This window comes from Anolis sagrei, chromosome 1, assembly GCF_037176765.1.
Source record: "Anolis sagrei isolate rAnoSag1 chromosome 1, rAnoSag1.mat, whole genome shotgun sequence".
Classification (NCBI taxonomy): Eukaryota; Metazoa; Chordata; class Lepidosauria; order Squamata; family Dactyloidae; genus Anolis; species Anolis sagrei.
Window position 1 is genome coordinate 99,417,330 of NC_090021.1, and position 19,067 is coordinate 99,436,396.

Genomic DNA, 19,067 nt, shown 5'->3' on the forward strand with positions numbered 1-19,067 from the left:
TTCTTGCATTTTAATTTATTATAAAACTACAGTATGGTTACAGAGCACTTTGATTTTTTAAAAATACGTCATATGTTTTTAACATTTAGTTTCATTTTGGATAGGATGCATCATGGTCAGTTTCTAGGTAAAAACTGAGGGTTTTTTTTTCTTTAAAAAACTTTCTTGAATAATCATCATACTGTAATGTGAACAAAATGTAGATAATTTTGATTGTAAAACACGATAAAATTAGCCAGACACAAATAGCAACAAATACGAGTAACCATATGGCATCAGTTTGTAGATTTGGAACTCTGTTCTTCAGTATTATATTTCAGTATCCAAAAGCACAACATGAATGGTTTGTATAGTTAAGAAGCTGGAAATCTAATTTTCTTTAACTATTGCATTAAAAACATTAAAATACATCAATGTATTACAAAGTTAACAAGCTTAGCTAGCTCTGGTCTTGTAACTATTGCTAGAATTTTATTTGCTATTTAAAAAACTGCTCTATTGATTAAAAATTGAATAGAATTTGACGGATAGAACTGAACAATATGGATTCTTATGAAAACAGTTTTTTTAAAAAAAAATTGATTAATGTTCCTGCTGAAATGAATAATCAGCATGCATTTCTTGTGAACTTCAAGATGTAAGATAATTTGAATGGGGGACTATTGGCATTTTGTTCTCCCCCTCCTCTTTAAATATAGTTATGCACTCTATATCTACCTTATTGTTTTTCAAAGAAATTATTTTAATTAAGAATACAACAATACAATTGAATTTTTGGGAGAAGATCCCTAATTCAGTGGAATTTATCTTCTATGCCAGTGGTTCCCAACTTGTGGTCCAACCTGTGGACCACCAGTAGTCTGGAAGAACTTAAATATGGTCTGCAGCCTCACTGTTACTACACCGTTGCCATGAGAGCGACTGGTCTCGCGAAACCCTCTTACAGTGCTTAATAAATATAGTTTTCTGTGGGCAAGCAGATGGCACCTACTGGATGGCATATGTTCTTCATCAGAAACAAGAGTTTATGTGGTCTAGCCGATGCAATTTTCTGAATCAGCACCCCAAAAACCAAACCAAATCCAAAGTTGACCAAAAACTGATTCGTAACCCTTTTGGTATTAATGTTGGAGAGTGGTCCCTGGTCAAGTGGTTGCTGGTCAAAAAAAGGTTGGGAACCACTGTTCTATGCATAGAAAGGGTTGCACAACACACATTTGTAGGCTTGTTCCCTTCAGCCCATAAACTCAGTGTAGTTGTGGGGAGAAGGAGCTCAGAAAAATATCAAATTTGTTACTTGACAAACTAGTTTTTAGACAAGAATCTCAGGAAGAGGCTAATTTCAGAAGCTGAACTGGGGAAATAAGGTGTTTTTAAAAAGCTTCTACCATTTGTTTTAAAATGAACAGATCAGGAATATATCTTACTATGATAATCCATCTTACTATGATATTTTTCATTGTTTTTTTTAATTCCAGCCTTCTATTATCTGTTAAATAATAATGTGCATGACATTTCTTATATATTCCACTACCTGGATTTGTCACTTTCTGTACCTGGAAATTGCTTTCCCTTTCACACAAGTGCACTGATCTCGGTAATCACTGTGTGCCAATAAAGAGAGCCTACTCTTCTGTTTTTACAGTAGCAAAAAATTTTTGTTCAATGGTATGTGTGTGTGTGTGTATATATATATGTATATATACATATATATGGCACTTACATCAGAAAAAAGCACTGGAGTTAAAAACAATTGACTTTTGTGTACATGAAAATGTCATTTTATGTTGGAATGCTTTCATTTTGAAAGGAAAGAGGCAGCGTTTAATATATCCTGTACATCCCCATATTTTTGTCATTGTAGCAATTTTCCAGCTATTTCCTTGATATATAATGCGTTGTTAACTTGAGGATCATCTTCATTTTTCAAAGCAATGAGCCTTTTAATCAGAGCTTTCCAACATTTCATGTTGGCGACACACCTTTTAGACATGCATTATTTTGCAGCCCAGTAATTCGTTTGTACTGAGAAACCTGAGGTAAAACCAACCCATTATAAAAAATACAGACACAGACATAAATTGTAATAATGAAATGTATGGGAACACAACATACCTCATGAAAACTTCTCATTTGTATTTTTAAAATATATATGACTTGTCCAATAATAACACATTTCCAAGATTTTTGTCACTTCTCGTTAGTTTGCACGACACACTAATGTGTCATGACACACAGTTTGGAAAGGTCTGCCTTAAATAAAGGTACAGCTTGCTTTATTTGAGCCTTGGAAGGCTGGCCTGGAATCATGTTGTTTTCCTTTCCACAGTAAAACCAATGAATTAAAAGACTCCTATCCCAGAAAGTGCAGGCAGAACTCTATGCAACAGGCCTATTGCGTCCGTCTGTTACAAACTTGTGCCCCTTTTTTATCTCTTGTAAAACCGAGGACCCAGAATTGGAGAGCAACGTGCAGATGGGAAAAATGTCTTTGTTCTCACCTAACCCTTTTACAAAACCAGATTCTAGTGAGTGAGAGATTTAATATGTACAGGGCCTGGGCTTGAGTTATTTTGAGTCATATCGATAAGACATAAAAAGTGCAGTCACAGTACAGAGAAAGATGAAATGGCTTGCTTTTTTACCGGTGTAGAGAAATGTCTCAATGTTTTGTGTTCCCAAAAAAGACAATATAGCAACAACATCTGTCTGAACTTCTGTGTCTGTTTCTCCCCTCCAATGCTATTTGCGTCATTTGTCCTACCAACTGGAAGTGCAAGTAACGCACAGCTGGCACCTGATGAGTGAAGATGTACCTGAAGAGAATTCATGTTTGTGGAAAGTCAAAAGGCTTACAAAATGCAGTTCTTTATAGAAAAAAAAAATTCATCGTCATCACCTGTAAACTGGAAGTTTATGGAAGAGATCCGCAGTGGACAAAATCCCCCAATTCTGTGCCAGGTGGTTGACACCACTGGTTATTTCATAAGGCTGCACAACACTTGAGTCAATTGAATTAAAATCTATGTTCTTTAGAATATAGAGACCATCCAGTAAGCCTCTCTTCAAAATACTATCAGGCCTACATTTTAAGCTCAGAGTTATTTTAATATTTAGACAGTGTAAGGTAGATCCATGTATGTGGCTTGCAGCTTGGGTATGATAATTCACTATGAGCTTGAAGAGCCTTCTGTTTTACTGCTGACATGGGAGGCTCTTGTTTTCACTCCTAATGTTTGATACACGTTGTATACCTTTTAACTGAAATTCCTAGGACTAGAAGTATTCCATATTTTTCCCCAGATTTTGGAATACCTGCATATAATGAGATATCTTGGAGATGAGATCCAAGTTTAACACAAAATTCATTTTATGTTTCATTCACACCCTATACATGTTTATAATTGTTAAACAAAACAAAGTGTGTATACATTGAAACATCAGAAGGTGTCATTATATCAGCTAATGTTTTGGAATTCCAGATAAGGGATGTTTCACCTGTATAAAGAACTCACTACTAATCAGTCAAGGCAACTTTAGGCTTCCTCCAGCAGCACAGAAACCAGGTGAACACCAGGGAGCATTAGAAAGGGTTTCTGCACTACACTTTCAGAGGGGTTTGATATCACTCTTGTTGTACTCCATTCTAGGATGACCTTGATACATAGAACTCTGTCCTAGAGAATTGTAGTGCTGTTATTTCAATGAGTCTACAGTTCAAGTAGCCTGAACCTGATACGTCTGCCAGTGCCGCCCATTCTTCTATATTTAGAATATGACTGGAGAATTATTGGCCCTGTGAAATGGACAGTGTAACTCCCTTCGCCTTAACCATGATTTGATATCCATGGTTTCGCTTACCCACACTTCAAAATATATTCACACACATAACAAAGTAGGCCTCTTAAGGTCCTCCAATGAGGTTCTTTGGTATATGGCATAGGTACCGTATACCTGTAATTCCCAGTTTCAGGTATCCACAGGGAGTCATGGACCATGTCTTTTACAGATACGGTGTTTGCACCATGCTTGTTAATTGTATTTAGTCTGGCCTAGAGAAAGTAGGAGTCAAGAGATCAAGAAGGTAAGCCATGACAACTCATGCAATGTTAATTTCTTAAAGTTAGTAGAGCTTTAAAAATAAACTGTTTTCACTTTCTCATTATAGTATTTGAAAACCAAGACATTGTTAAATTCCCACAGTGCTGTATTGGGAAAACATTGCATTGCTTGTTGCACAGCATGTTACTTTTCTGTTTCAAAAAGGATACTTGAATGGCATCAAACTTTTTAAAAAAAATTCAGAATGCTCTTTAAAACAAGCATTTGAAAATCCCTATAAGCAACTCATTACTCAAGTAGCTCTACCCTTCCTTGTTACATTACATTGCAGATTTTGCTACATTCTTCTCATTTCCTTAAGAAATTAGATAATCTCATTGCCTTGAACTTGTTCCTTACTATCTAACCATTATAACAACTTACATGCCAGCTCACAAATGTGCAACAAAAAGAAGCAAAAATATGCTGGAGCTTGTTTTTAATTTAAATTATTTTAAAATGATAACTATTTCAATGTTTATCCTATTCAGTTCAATATTAAGGCCTCAGGATAATATCTAGGTCAGGATCGTTCTTCAGATAGCCTGGAGCTGCCTGCTCTGAAGTATGTCCCTACAAAGTCCAATGTAACATTTGTGCAGATATTAAGTGATTGCTGGGAAATGACTGAAGCTGCTGTCTGGATATTTCATGAGTAGAGGTGGACTGGGAAAGAAAAGATACGATTGTCAGTATTTTGACAAGTGGAAGACTGGGGTAGGGGTTGTCAATCTGAAAACCCGCTTTTGAATGCAAAATCTGTCCAATTAGCCATATTCTGATATTTACACACCCTGTGTCCCCGAAAATAAGACATACCCATAAAATATGCCTTAATGGGATTTCTAAGCATTTGCACAATATAAGCCATACCCTGAAAATAAGACATAGTAATAGGCATGGCTATGCAGTGTACAAGGTCGCCTCCTCCTGTCAGGTCCTAATCATTCTGTGTGTGATGCAAGCTGAGGCATAGAGGGAAAGTAAAAGTCTCCTTGGTGAAGTGAGGAGCAGGATGCTCTGTTTTAGGTATTGTGTGTCCTCAGCGGGAAGAAGTAAAGCCATGGCTGCCATTTTACTCAGCACTGTGGGTCTCTCTCTCCCATCACCAACCAGCAACAGTCTGTGGGTCTCTCTCACCCACCCACCCCAAACACCAATACAGCTGTTGCTCCCCAGCACTGACCAGCAACAGCCTGTGGGTTTCTCTCACCCCACACAAACATCAGGGGATAGGGGAAAGCTTCGGCAAACAGTCTGTTACTGAGCCTAGAGAGATCATCCTATAAATGCAGATTGTTGTACCATACTTAAAAAAAATAAGACATCTCCTGAAAATATGCCATAGTGTGTCTTCTTGAGAGGCAAAATAAATATAGACAGTGTCTTATTTTGGGGAAAACACGATATATTACAATAGGAAAACATCCCTTTAAGGAAGCATTAAACTTGTGGAATAAAGTGGAGGATCTGTATGAGGCAATGGGAATACAGAAAATAGTTTTGACAAGAAGCTCAGAGATGGTGGTTTTTAGAAAGTGAGGCCCCTTCCCTATAGCTGAATAAAATCCCGCATTATCTGCTTTGAACTGGGATATATGACAGTATGGACTCGGATATTCTAGTTCAAAACAGATATTGTGGGTTATTCTGTCATGATATTCTGGATTATATGACTGTGTGGAAGGGCCCTGGGACTACAAAAGGAAGAATATGCAAACAATGAGCCTATAATAAGGGAATAAACACAGGTCCTTATGCTTTATTGTTTGTTGTGCACCTTATGGCAATCACAGGGTTTTCATGAGGTGGATTTGGCACCTTTGCTTTCCTGAGGCTGAGAAAGTGTGACTTGCCCTAGATCACCCACAGGCTTTTCATGTGGCCCTTCCACATAGCCCTATATCCCAGAATATCAAGGCAGAAAATCCCACAATATCCTCTTTGAACTGGGTTATCTGAGTCCATGCTTAGATAATGTGGGATTTTTTGTCTTTATATTCTGGGATATAGGGCTGTGTGGAAGAACCCATGGCTGAGATGGCATTTAAACCCTGATCTCCAGAGTCATGGGGTGTATTTACACTGTAAAATGTAGTTTGATACCACTTTAGCTACTATGGCTCATTACTATGGGACCCTGGGATTTGTGGTCTGGTACGGCACCAGCACTTATTGGCAGAGAAGGTGAAAGGCCTGGTAAAACTACAGCTCTCATGATTCCACAGTATTGAGCCATGGCAATAAAAGTGGGTTCAAACTGCATTAATTCTACAGCGTAGGTGCATCTCCATTCCAATGTTCGAATTGCTCCACCATGTTGCTTTCTTCCCTGGCTTTTAACAGATTAATATTAAAGTTCTTGAATGCAGCATCTTCTGCATTGCAAGGGCTCACAGTGCACTATGCTAAAATAATACTTGAAATTCCATTTTAAAATGATAAACCAAGGTCTTGCTCCAAAAATGATTTGGGAAAAGCTGCTGAACACCTTGAAGTCTGCCTCCTTCCTGCAGAATCCTGGGGCTTGTAGTTTAGGGAAGCCCAGGGCTTCTCTGGCCGAGCATTCATAGGCCTGCCCCTAAACTACAGGCCCCAGGATTTTGCAGGAAGGGGGCAGACACATGGCTTCAAATGGAATGAGTACACTTTTTGTTCTAGCAGACTACCGGCTACAGTTTGGAAAGCACAGATCTATACTTCTCAGTACAAATGCTGTTTGGCACCACTTTTAAAAAGCCACGGCCCAGTGCTTGGGAATCCTGGGAGTTGCAGTTTATTGAGGCAGAGAAAGAAGAATGGAAGAATTCAATGACTACAAGTTGCTTAAGTCGCATTGACCGACCATCTGGACAGGGTTCGATACTTCGCACTTTAACAACATAACTGTTCAATGCTAAGACTTTCCCGGCCAAAGTAGAGGAGAGTCTACTGAACAAGCCAGTACCTGCCACATACCAGTACTGCCATCTGTTGAAGAGTTACGAAGGTGGAGGCATTACTTTTCATTCAACCCTCGTAGAAGAACCAATGAGATTCCATAATTGTCAGCCAAAACCAATGAGATTTTTTTTTGTATACCAATTAAGCTGTGCCTTCTGTTTTCAATGAAAGTCATAAATATCAATGTAAACTAATTTTAGGGGTGACCAGCTCTTTGATTGGATTCTGCAGGAAGGAAGCAGACACAGGGTTTCAAGAGGGATGCCTACTCTTTCCACTCTAGTGGACTTACTACCGGTTACAGTTTGGAAAACACTTTTTTTCCAAGTCCGGAGCGACTTGAGAAACTGCAAGTCGCTTCTGGTGTGAGAGAATTGGCCGTCTGCAAGGACGTTGCCCAAGGGACTCCCGGATGTTTTTGATGTTTCACCATCCTTGTGGGAGGCTTCTCTCATGTCTCCGCATGAGGAGCTGGAGCTGACAGAGGGAGCTCATCCGCGCTCTCCCGGGGTTCGAACCTCCGACCTGTCAGTCTTCAGTCCTGCTGGCTCTTGAATGCGAATGCAGTTTTAAAAAGCCATAGGAATCCTGGGAGTTGCAGTTTATTGAGGCAGAGAACACCTTGTAAAACTACAACTCCCAGTAATATCCAGCATTGCCCACATTCCACGATGCATTGGCACCGCGAGTTAAGTCTCCTTTAAGGCGAGGCACAACAGTGACGTCGACGTAACGGGGGCGTGGCTTGTGACCGCAGCCAGGAGTGAGTCCTATTGGCAAGAGGAGCCGGAGCTGGTGGAGCCAAGCCCGCCTTCCCCCATCCTGGGTCCTAGCGCCTGGTGGCTTGAAAAATGGCGGGGAAGTGGCGCGCTCTGAACAGCCCGTGGGCCTCGCTGCTCCGTGAGTCCCTGGCGTGGGTCTGGGTCGGACAGCCTTAATGCAGCTTGGCCCCACTGAAAACTACCATGGCTCCTGGGAGATGTAGTTTAACAAGTCTCACCTGCCCAAGAGGCCTCTGCTTTATCAAACTACACAGCCCAGGATTCTAGGGCATTGGGCCAGGGCAGTTAAAGCTGTGTCCAACTGTGTTAGGTCTGTAGTGTAGAAATGCGCCCTTCAGCCCTTGTCCAAAATGTTTGGACTTTTTTCCTGGTACTTTTTTGTATGTTTACATATACTTCATCATTATCATATATTCCTGATATTAATAATATTATTGATATATCTTCGTGATGAGACCTGTTCATTTGGTGTTAATTTGCTATGTGGATATATGGAATAATTGTAATATATAAGGAGATACCTTCATTAGAGATGGTAGGTAAAAAAAAAGGATACAATGGAACATAGTAGCATCATGACACTCTTGAAAAAGTATGGTATTAAAGGTAAAGGTTTCCCCTGACATTAATCCAGTCGTGTCCGACTGGGGGTTGGTGCTCATCTCCATTTTTAAGCCGAAGAGCCGGCGTTGCCCATAGACACCTCCAAGGTCATGTGGCCAGCATGACTGCATGGAGCGTTGTTAGCTTCCTGCCAGAGTGGTACCTATTGATCTACTCACATTTGCATGTTTTCTAACTGCTAGGTTGGCAGAAGCTGGGGCTAAACAGTGGGAGCTCACCCTGTTTGCCGGATTCGAACCTGCGACCTTTCGATCGACAAGTTCAGTAGCTCAGCGGTTTTACGCACCGTGCCATCAGGGGCACCAACAAGGTCCAAACACAACATTAATTGAATACATAGATTTTGGAAAACTTGTCATGAGATGCCTTGAAGATGTAACTCAAGTCTAAATATAAAATCCATTTATGTTTGATAGATGAATTCTTTGGAATACAGTACTTGCACACATCGATATGGGAATATATTGGAGGTGGCGCACATCCAAGATAAAAAAATTGTTGATTTGGATAATCTGGATATTAGACTACTTGTATAGACATCATGAGATGTCTTGGAGAGGAGATCCACACCTGAGCACAAAGTCTGTTTATGTTTGATTTGTGGATTTTGGAATACAGGCAGTCTGTTTTCCCTAAACTCCACTACTGTTCACATTTGGGCATATTTAGTATTTGTGCCAATTTTAGTCCAGATCCATCATTGTTTGATTCCACAGTGCTCTCTGGATGTAGGTGAACTACAACTCTAAAACTCAAGGTCAATGCCCACCAAACCTTTCCACTATTTTATGTTGGTCATGGGAGTTCTGTGTGCCAAGTTGGGTTCAATTCCATCCTTGGTGGAGCTCAGAATACTCTGATTGTAGGTGAACTGTAAATTCCAGCAACTACAACTCCCAAATGTCAAAATACCAGCCCCCACCCCACCAGTATTCAAATTTGGCCATATTGGATATTTGTGCCAAATTTGGTCCAGTGAATGAAAATATATCCCGCATCTCAGATATTTACACTACAGAATGCTCCTTGATTGTAGGTGAACTATAAATTCCAGCAACTACAACTCCCAAATGAGAAAATCTGTCCTCCCCACAACTCTATCAATATTCAAATTTGAGCATATTTGGTGTTTTTTCATTTGTCTAGTGAATGAAAATACATCCTACATATCTGATATTTACATTACGATTCATAACTGTAGCAAAATTAAAGTTATGAAGTAGCAATAAAAATAATTTTATGGTTGTGGAGGTCACCACAACATGAGGAACTGTCACGGCATTAGGAAGGTTGAGAACCACTGGTCTGTTGATTTCTCATGTATTGGTTTAGTTATTTTCCTTTATTTAAAGTATTTTTATGCCACCTGTTTTCTTACAATATCAAGTCAACATGCAAATTGTGTTGCTTTAAAATCTTGGTTTCTTGAGAGCAGGGACCTGTATTATCTGTGCAGTCCTGTATAATTCTATTTTCACTAATGAAAATTTTAAATGACATTTAAAAATAATCTCTTCAACCTGGAAGTTGTTCCAGTTGTTCCAGTTGTTAACATTTGTGATGTTCAAGTAGTGCTTTTTTTTCTTTAGGTAACTGTTATGGTCAATTTTCTCAAACAGCCCGTGGGCAATTGCTTACAAAATGTGACACTAAATTAAAATGCAGAACATTAGCTGGTTTGCCTGAAGTTAGGAACAAATTGTAAGTACAACACTTCTGACTGTAAATATATATATTCTTTTTTTAAAAAAAATATGCTTCATGTTGAAAAAGAATGACAATTTGAGGATCACAGTAGATTCCTTTCTGTACAAGATGTGGCAGAAGAGACTTGTATCAAAGAAGTGGTATTAACAAAACGTAAGTAAAGGAAAAGGTTTCCCCTGACATTAAGTGTAGCCGAGTCTGACTCTGAGGGGTGGAGCTCATCTCCATTTCTAACCTGAAGAGCTGGCGTTGTCTTTAAACACCTCCAAGATCATGTGGCCAGCATGACAGCATGGAGCGCCATTATATTCCTGCAGAAGTGGTAACTATTGATTTACTCACATTTGCATGTTTTCGAACTGCCATGTTGGCAGAAGCTGAACCTAACAGTGGGAGCTCACCCTGTTCCCCAGAGTTGAACTGCCAACCTTTCAGTCAGCATGTTCAGCAGGTCAGTAGTTTAACCCACTGCACCATCAGGGGGCTGTAACAAAATGTAGCACATCGCAAAGAAATATAAGCATCCCTATATTAAATTCATGTAAGGCTATAAGCATCACTACATCTTGGGGCAGACATTCCTATTGATTTATTCCGCATTGTCTGAAGTTGATCAATTCCAATGTGATCTGAGATCTAATTTTAAGAAATAAACCTCATTATAGGCTATAAAGCTTTTCCTTGTTAGGCCCCATTAGTTGTTATCGCTCTTTTTCTTAAAATAAAGTATAAATGCCGAATACTGGAATATTTCCTCATTACACATTTAGACTATATTTCTTAGGCTAGTATTTCTTGCCCAAGAAAACTCCATGAAATTTATATGCTGTAGACTCTCAGTTAACTGGAACTCAAGCAACTGACAAATAATCGAATGATTAATATTGCATCACAAAGCTGTTTTTATCATAGAATAAAATTGTGTTACATCAAGTCAAGTTTGTCTTTACTTGCTTTTAATTACTGTATTTTCATATGAATATCAAGTCAATGTAAAGTTTATGGTATGGTATAGTATTCGTTAGGAGCCCTGGTAGCACAGCGGGTTAAACCTAGCAGTTCGAAAACATGCAAATGTGAGTAAATCAATAGGTACCGCTTCAGCGGGTCATGCTGGCCACATCTTGGAGGCTTCTATGGACAACACTGGCTCTTCGGCTTAGAAATGGAGATGACCCCCCCCCCCCCCCCCCCCAGAGTCAGACACAACCAGACTTAATGTCAAGGGGAAACCTTAATCTTTATCTATAGTATTAGTTAGGCCTATTTTTAATAGTAACTCTCAAACAACTAGAAATGACATATATTCGGTATCCACCAATTCCTATGATTGCCAGTTAACTGAGAGTCTGCTGTAGTTCCTGTAAGTCAACAATTAATGTGAAAGTAAACACACATCCTATTAAGACTTAAACACACCTATTGTGTGAATAGTGTGAAAGAAGCTAAGTACTGAAAATTGTTTAAAGTTTTGCCAAATACCATTTTAAAAAATAATTTTTGGTTGCACATCTACATTATTCTTTACTTGTTGATCTTAGTTGTGTTGTCGACCGCTTGATTTAATAAAACGTTTGGTGTTTAGGTCATTTGCCAAACAACGATTCAGCACTGGGCAGTCAACAGTGGATCCAAAGGAGATGAAGAAATTCCAGGTCTTGGCCCATAAATGGTGGGACGAAGAAGGACAATATGCAGCCCTTCATTCTATGAATGACATTAGAGTGCCTTTTATTCGGTAAGGTTTTAAAATATGCCTGTCTTTAAAAACCTCTGCCAGGAATCTGAAATATTAGGGACTGTCAACTTTGGGATGTTGTTGTTAAGCTTAAATTTTTATTGAGCTCAACATTATGATAATTGAAACTGTATGTTTTGCTGATGGACTAAATAATGCAACAATACAGTCCTTTTTACATGTTGATTTGGAAGCCAGTGCTACTGAATTGACTGATCTATTCTTATGTACAGTCAGTCCTCTTTATCCACAGATTTTGAATCATGGATTCAACCATCAACGTCTTGAAAATATTCCAGAAAAGAAAATCCAAAAAGCAAACCTTGGTTTCTCATTTTATATAAGAGGCAGAATTAGTGTGCTATAGCATATGATGGGACTAGAGTATCGTGGATTTGGGTATTAACCGAGGGGCGGGGATTTTGAGATTTTGATGCTCCACAAGTGTATTTAAATGTATTTGATTCACCATACATCCCTTATTTTGAAACTCTTTTAATTAAAATTATTTGCTTTGCATTTTGTGTCAGAGATTCTGCTTTGAATTTGAGGAATGACCCTCACCTGGGAAGCCCTCTCTCTGGCATGAAGATCCTGGATGTTGGTTGTGGTGGTGGATTGCTTACTGAAGTGAGTGGGGTGATTTGGATTAATAACCTTTATTTATAGGAAGCATGAAAGCTTTGAATTGTATGTGCTTCAAACCCCTGGTTCCTCTTCCTTCTGCTGGACTAGTATGTTTGTGTCTGTTTAGCTTTGTGCACTTCGATAAATATACTTTGGCCAGGGAAGTGGGTGGCTCAATCCAATTTCAGTGCTAAGTTCTAAATACTTTACAGCCACATCACATTCTGCAAGCCATGAGCTGAATGCTCAGCTTTTAGTATCCTGTTTGTTTTTGGATGCTCTGCTATATTATGTTTTTTTTTTCATGTCAGAAATGAATTGAGAAACTTCAAGTCGCTTCTGGGTATTTTGGGTAGTTTTCCCTAACAGTAGGTGTGGCATGAACGGGATGAACTTGGGGCACAATACAGGCAGTCCCAGAGTTACAAACATCAGACTTACAACTGACTCATAGTTAAGAACAGGCATGAGACAACAGCAAGAGAGAAATCTACCCCTAAGAAAGGAAATTCACTTCTGAAAGAGTTATAATGTAGAAAAAGTGTCTCAACAGAAGTTTTCGCTCCAATCCTTGTTTCCACAACAAGCCAATTTTTTCAAAATCCAATTATCATAGAGACAGAAAGTGAGGTGAAATAATCTGAACAGGGGTGAACACAGACAGCAAAATCTGAACACAGACAGTAACATGAACTCCACTGGGGTGTTACCCCTTGCCTATGCTATCCAAAGCTGAACAAATAGATATTTTTGGGTGGAGTTACACTTAAAAAATTACCTGTTCCCACTTACATACAAGTTCAACTTAAGCACAAACCTACATGACACATCTTGTTTGTAACTTGGGGAACTGCCTGGACTCTGAATTGCAGCTGGATTATTTTGCCGAAGTAGACAACCCCTATGCTGCTAATAAGGAGTAAGATTTAGACCAACTTGAGAGCAGAGGCCTGTTTACACACCATTATTATGCCTCTAGGTTCCATTTCAATTGCATGGCAATGTCCCGTGAATTTGCAATTGAAGGTACAACCTTTGGACTTTTTTGTTGGCAATTCTAATGCCTCATCAAACTTCAAATGTCATTGTTCTATGAGACATAGCAGTGACAGTTGAAGTCGAATATAATGCTACATTTGTGTAGTGTGAAAAGGCCCCTGGTCTGAATGTTTCCCCCCTGTTATATGCAATGAGACAGAGTAATATTCTGCAGGGGAGAAAACAAGTAGATAGAAATAGTGACAAACCCTATTCTTTTCTTCCTAGTGCTCTATCAGCAGGATTTAAGTATTATTGGTGTGCTGTGACACAACAATATCATTCCCCTGTCTTACTTACGTAACTTTTCAGCTGATTAAGAAACATTTTCTATAGCAGAGAATAACATATGTGTTTATTATAGCCTCTAGGCAGACTTGGAGCTTCAGTTACTGGAATTGATCCCTTGGAAGACAACATTAGAACAGCAGAAGTACATACAGCGTTTGATCCAGACCTGGCAAAGAGAATACAGTACAAATCCTGTGCGCTGGAGGATATTGTGGAAGAGGCATCAGAACAATTTGACATTGTCGTTGCCTCCGAAGTAGTGGAACATGTGGCTGATGTGGAAACGTTCATCAAGTGTTGTGGTGAAGTGTTAAAAGTGGGTTCAGCAATTTTAAGGAAAAAGCACCATTTCTTCATGTGCATCTCCTTCTTGTCCTCCTCATTCTCTTCATTCTTGGATTTTAAGTGTTCCTAAACATAGAGCACACGTGTACTCTTATGAAAATGTTTCTCAGAGGTCATTTTGGTTCGACCCATGCAGATATTTTGAATTATGTCTATAATGTTCAGTTGCTAAGTTTGCTTTGTCAGTAGCACAATCTTATCCATACATATATTCCATATATATTCAGAAGTACACTATTATTAGGCTCAGTAATGTTTCCTCCTAGAGACTAGGAGGCAGTTTAATGATCTTTTTTCCCAGTTGGGAAGATGGCTCTCATTGTAATTGGCCTGAAGCCTTTTAAAAATAGTTCATTAGTTTAATTTAAAAAAACTTGTGAATTATGGGTGCAGTTGTGTTTGGGGAAGGCATTTTGTCCCATCCTTTTTTAAGTTGGTGTGTTATGTAACATCTGAAAAAAATATTTGTATGCAAATTTAGTCAATTTAAATGTGTACTAGTACTATTAAGACTGTTTAATATTCAGTAACTACAATTATAATTTTAACATTTTCTCTTAAAGCAGCAGCGGGTAACTTGGGTGGATCTAATAGCCCTTCTTGTTCCCCATAGACCCAATGGAAGCTGTATGCCCTCAACATTTTCTTCCATTTTTTTCACTGCTGTAACTGGCATAATAACTGCTGCTCAGTGTATTATGGATAAACAACTAACTCACGATCCAACTTTTCACATTTCTTTCCCCAAAATTAGCCTGAAGGCTCTCTATTTATTACTACAATCAACAAAACCCAGTTGTCCTATATTTTTGCCATTGTGGTTGCTGAGAGGGTTCTGGGCATAGTTCCAGTAGGCACCCATGAATGGGAGAAATTTATCGCACCTGAAGAACTAGAGCGGCTTCTGGAATCAAGTAAGTAGCACTTTCCAATGGGTGACTTAACAAAATAAATGGTTGCCAATTGACCCTGGTGTTTTGTAGTACAGATTGTGGCATAGAGAAAGCACAGCAGAATCAGAGAGCTTTACAAAATGATAAATTGGGACTGTATGTCAACTTTCTCCAACTCAATGCTTTCTAGATTTATTCCCTTCCTGGTTTGGGATGGCAGAAAGTGGAATCCAACACAGAAAATTAGGGCAGGCTGGCATATACAGATTACTCCCCTTGTTCCGTAATGTTGATTATCTTGAGAAGGAGAAACCAAACAGTAATCTTTTGTAAGGAAATAATAATAATGAGGCAGAAAACCAAATGTCTGTGAACTGACTTCAGTTGAAATGTTCTGATTATGTTCTATTAGTGTCAACTCTTGTTTAGGATCAAATTAATTCTGTTTTTGTAATTATTTTGAAAGTTGTGTTTATATCATAGATACCTTTTTTGTTAAATCGTGCATTTTTATACCACTCCGCATGAACCTGCAGGAGAGAAGTTTTTCATTTTGTCCCCTAAATAGACAACACAGAGTTTTCTGCAATCTCGTCTCATTGCAAGGCTGGGTATGGTCTAGGGGTCAGAGGAGTATTTTCACCTCTCTTCAACAGAAGTGAAAATACTCCTCTGGCCAGAAGTGATGTTTTCACTCTACACAATGATAGCACTATGATTCCATTTTATTTGGTGCAGTTGCATTCTATGGGATTTGGTATTTGTATTTTGTTGTGGGCTCCCTGGCTGAGAATTCTAAATATTTCCCTCTTAACAATTAACCCCGGGATTTACTGAATAATGGAGTTGGAACAGACTACAAGGATCGTTTAATTAATCCAACCCCTTGCTATTTTGAAAACCACGCCTTATAAGATACATTTAAACATTTGGATCCTCCTTCTCTAGACATGTTCTAGCTTGTCAATATCCTTCTTGAATTGTGATGGTCAGAACTGGACACAGCATTCCTAGTGAGGTCTGACCAAAGCCGAATAGGGTGGTTCTATTACTTTCCTTGATCTAGATCAACATTTCTCAACCTGGTGATCGGAACGTCTGGGAGGTCACGAGGGGGTTTCAGAGGGGTCGCCAAAGACCACCAGAAAACATATATTTCTGATAGTCTTAGGAACCCCTTTGGCCGAGAAGGCTGAAGAGCTCTCCGTCTGTCCTTCTCTTCCTTTTTGGAAACAGATGGCAAATCATCCCACAAAAAGCCCTCCTCCTCCTATGATTGGTCGGCCTCTCAGCCAAGGGGAGGGCTGTTTCTGAGATTCCAAGTGGGGAGGAGAAAGCAGGTGTGCTTGGCGCATGGCAGCATGGTGCACATGTGCAGATGAGGGAGAACATACGAGGCTGGAGGGAGGCTCATACTAGCAAGTCCCTTCAAGGCATGTGTGTTCTATGTGGGAAGTTGGCCCAATTCTATCATTGGTGGGGTTCCGAATGCTCTTTGATTGTAGGTGAACTATAAATCCCTGCAACTACAACTCTCAAATGTCAAGGTCCATTTTCCCCAAACTCTTCATGTTTGGGCATATTGAGTATTTGGGCCAAGTTTACTCCAGATCCATCATTGTTTGAGTCCACAGTGCTCTCTGGATGTAGGTTAACTACAACTCCAAAACTCAAGGTCAATGCCCACCAAACCCTTCCAGTATTTTCTGTTGGCCGTAGGAGTTCTGTGTGCCAAGTTTGGTCCAATTCCATTGTTGATGGAGTTCAGAATGCTCTTTGTTGTAGGTGAACTATAAATCCCAGCAACTACAGCTCCCAAATGAGAAAATCAATCATCCCCACAACCCTATCGGTATTCAAATTTGGGCATATTGGGTGTTTTGCCAAATTTGGTCCAGTAAAAATACATCCTGCATATCAGATATTTACATTACGATTCATAACAGTAGAAAAATTACAGTTATGAAGTAGCAACAAAAATAATGTTGTGGTTCAGGGTTACTATAACATGAGGAACTGTATTAAGGGGTTGTGGCATTAGGAAGTTTGAGAACCACTGATCTAGATGCTATACTCCTTTGATACAACCTAGAACTGCATTGGCTTTTTTTAGCTGCCATATCACATTGTTGACTCATGTTCAGCTTGTGATCTACTAAGAGTCCTAGATCCTTTTCACATGTATTGTTTTCAAGCCAGCTGTCACATATCCTATATTTGGGCATTTTTGCCTAAGTGTAGTACGTTGCATTTCTCCCTGTTGAACTTCATATTCAAGGTTTTTCAGCTTTCTATCCAGGGCCTCATGATCCTTTGTGTTGTTCTGAATATGCATTTATGTGTCCTTTTTATACCCTCCACATGATTTCCTTTTTCATAAATGGTGATCTGTCATCTCTCTTCTCTTATAGATGGCTTTTCGGTCAAGACAGTGAGAGGCATGTTATACAACCCCCTCTTTGGGTCTTGGAGCTGGATTGAAAACACTAGCATCAACTATGCACTTCATGCTGTGAAATCAAGTATGCAAGAACACTTGGATCCACATGAAGCATCTCAGGATGTGGAGAAAGAAGAGCCCCAAACAGAAGCTACTATCAGAACAGCTGCTTAAAACATGAAGCCAGGCTTGCAGAATGAGTCTGGAAGGTGTTTGGCATAATGAACCAGTAAGGGGGAAGCAGACCGGTGTTTAATGTGTCTGCTAAGCTCAGTCTTGTGGTAGAAGAATTCTTCATTCTTCGCAGTCTTAGAGGCACAAAGCTCTGAAAGATGACACATCTTGAACAAGAAGTCAGGTGGATGTCTAAAGATTGGGTGTTGTGTGCATGTTATTGGGAAAAGTTTGGATTTTCATGTATTTCTAAAATCACTGAATTCCTTTTCTTGTTCAGATTCGGCAGCTTGCCTGCTTTAAACACACAAGTTATTTTAATACTTAATTAAACTTGAGTTTGAATTCTGATATTCTAAAATAATAACAAGGCTCAGTTGTCTGTAAAGGCTATTTCTGAAAGACTGGTTGACAAATCCTTCCTTTATGGAAAGACAGAACAAGAAACAGAAATGCTATCATGTGAATCGCATTTCTGACAACATTGAAAAGAGGACTCTCATGACACCCTAATGGTAAAGGTAAAGATTTCCCCTGACATTAAGTCTAGTCGTGTCCAACTCTGAGGGGTAGTGCTCCTCTCCATTTCTAAGCCTAAGAGCTGGCATTGTCTGTAGATGCCTCCAAGGACATGTGGCTGGAATGACTGCATGGAGCACCATTTCCTTCCCACAGAAGTGGTACCTATTCATCTACTCACATTTGCATGTTTTCAAACTGCTAGGTTGGCAGAAGCTGGGGCTAACAGTGGGAGCTCACCCTGCTCCCCGGATTCGAACTGCCAACCTTTCAGTCAACAAGTTCAGCAGCTCAGCGGATTAACCTGCTGCACTGCCCTACCAACTAATTTATTCTGGTGTGAGTTTTGGGGGGCTATAGCCCACTTCTTCAGCTGTACAAGTATATGAAGAAGTGGGGTATGAAAGCTTATGTTGAAACCATTTAGTTAGTCTTAGAAGTGCCATAAGACTACTTTTTCCTTCTCTCTTTTTATTTAAGCAGACTTACACATTTTCCTCATTGAAAATCAGGTCACAGGCAGGTATTTTTCATATCTGCTATTTAAATCAAAATAATATATAGAAAGAGAAAAGTACAGTACCCTCCTGGCACCTTCCTTTGCAATCTATTTGGTGCCAAAATCTGTATACTAAGAGAGCAGACTAACATAGCTTCCACATAGTTACCACGGTCCCATTCACACTACGGAATTATATTACTATCATTCCACTTTCATGACTAAGATTTCATTCTGTGGGATCCTGGGTTTTGTAGTTTGGCAAGACTCTGCTTAAGTGTTCTGGATAATTTCGCCTCAACTTCAAAGCCCATGATTTCATGAGATGGAGCCAAGGTTGTTAAAG

The 19,067-nt window shown here is 39.4% G+C and overlaps 1 protein-coding gene across 1 annotated transcript; it reads left to right on the plus strand.

Annotated features, from left to right (window-relative positions):
- The first annotated feature begins 7,829 nt into the window (after positions 1-7,829).
- On the plus strand, positions 7,830-18,073 carry COQ3 (coenzyme Q3, methyltransferase). Its single transcript, XM_060753080.2, has 7 exons — positions 7,830-7,944; positions 10,040-10,151; positions 11,743-11,895; positions 12,426-12,525; positions 13,925-14,167; positions 14,951-15,110; positions 17,501-18,073. The coding sequence occupies exons 1-7, from the start codon at positions 7,896-7,898 to the stop codon at positions 17,701-17,703; spliced, it is 1,020 nt and encodes a 339-aa protein (XP_060609063.2). The 5' UTR covers positions 7,830-7,895; the 3' UTR covers positions 17,704-18,073.
- Positions 18,074-19,067: the final 994 nt, after the last annotated feature.

What these genes read in the sequence shown, in the direction of transcription:
- COQ3 (XM_060753080.2), top strand. Translation starts at nt 7,896, where the DNA reads ATGGCGGGGAAGTGGCGCGCTCTGAACAGCCCGTGGGCCTCGCTGCTC. An exon ending in ATTAGAGTGCCTTTTATTCG is followed by an intron (nt 11,896 to 12,425) that starts GTAAGGTTTTAA and finishes ATTTTGTGTCAG; the next exon opens with AGATTCTGCTTTGAATTTGA. An exon ending in AGAGCGGCTTCTGGAATCAA is followed by an intron (nt 15,111 to 17,500) that starts GTAAGTAGCACT and finishes CTTCTCTTATAG; the next exon opens with ATGGCTTTTCGGTCAAGACA.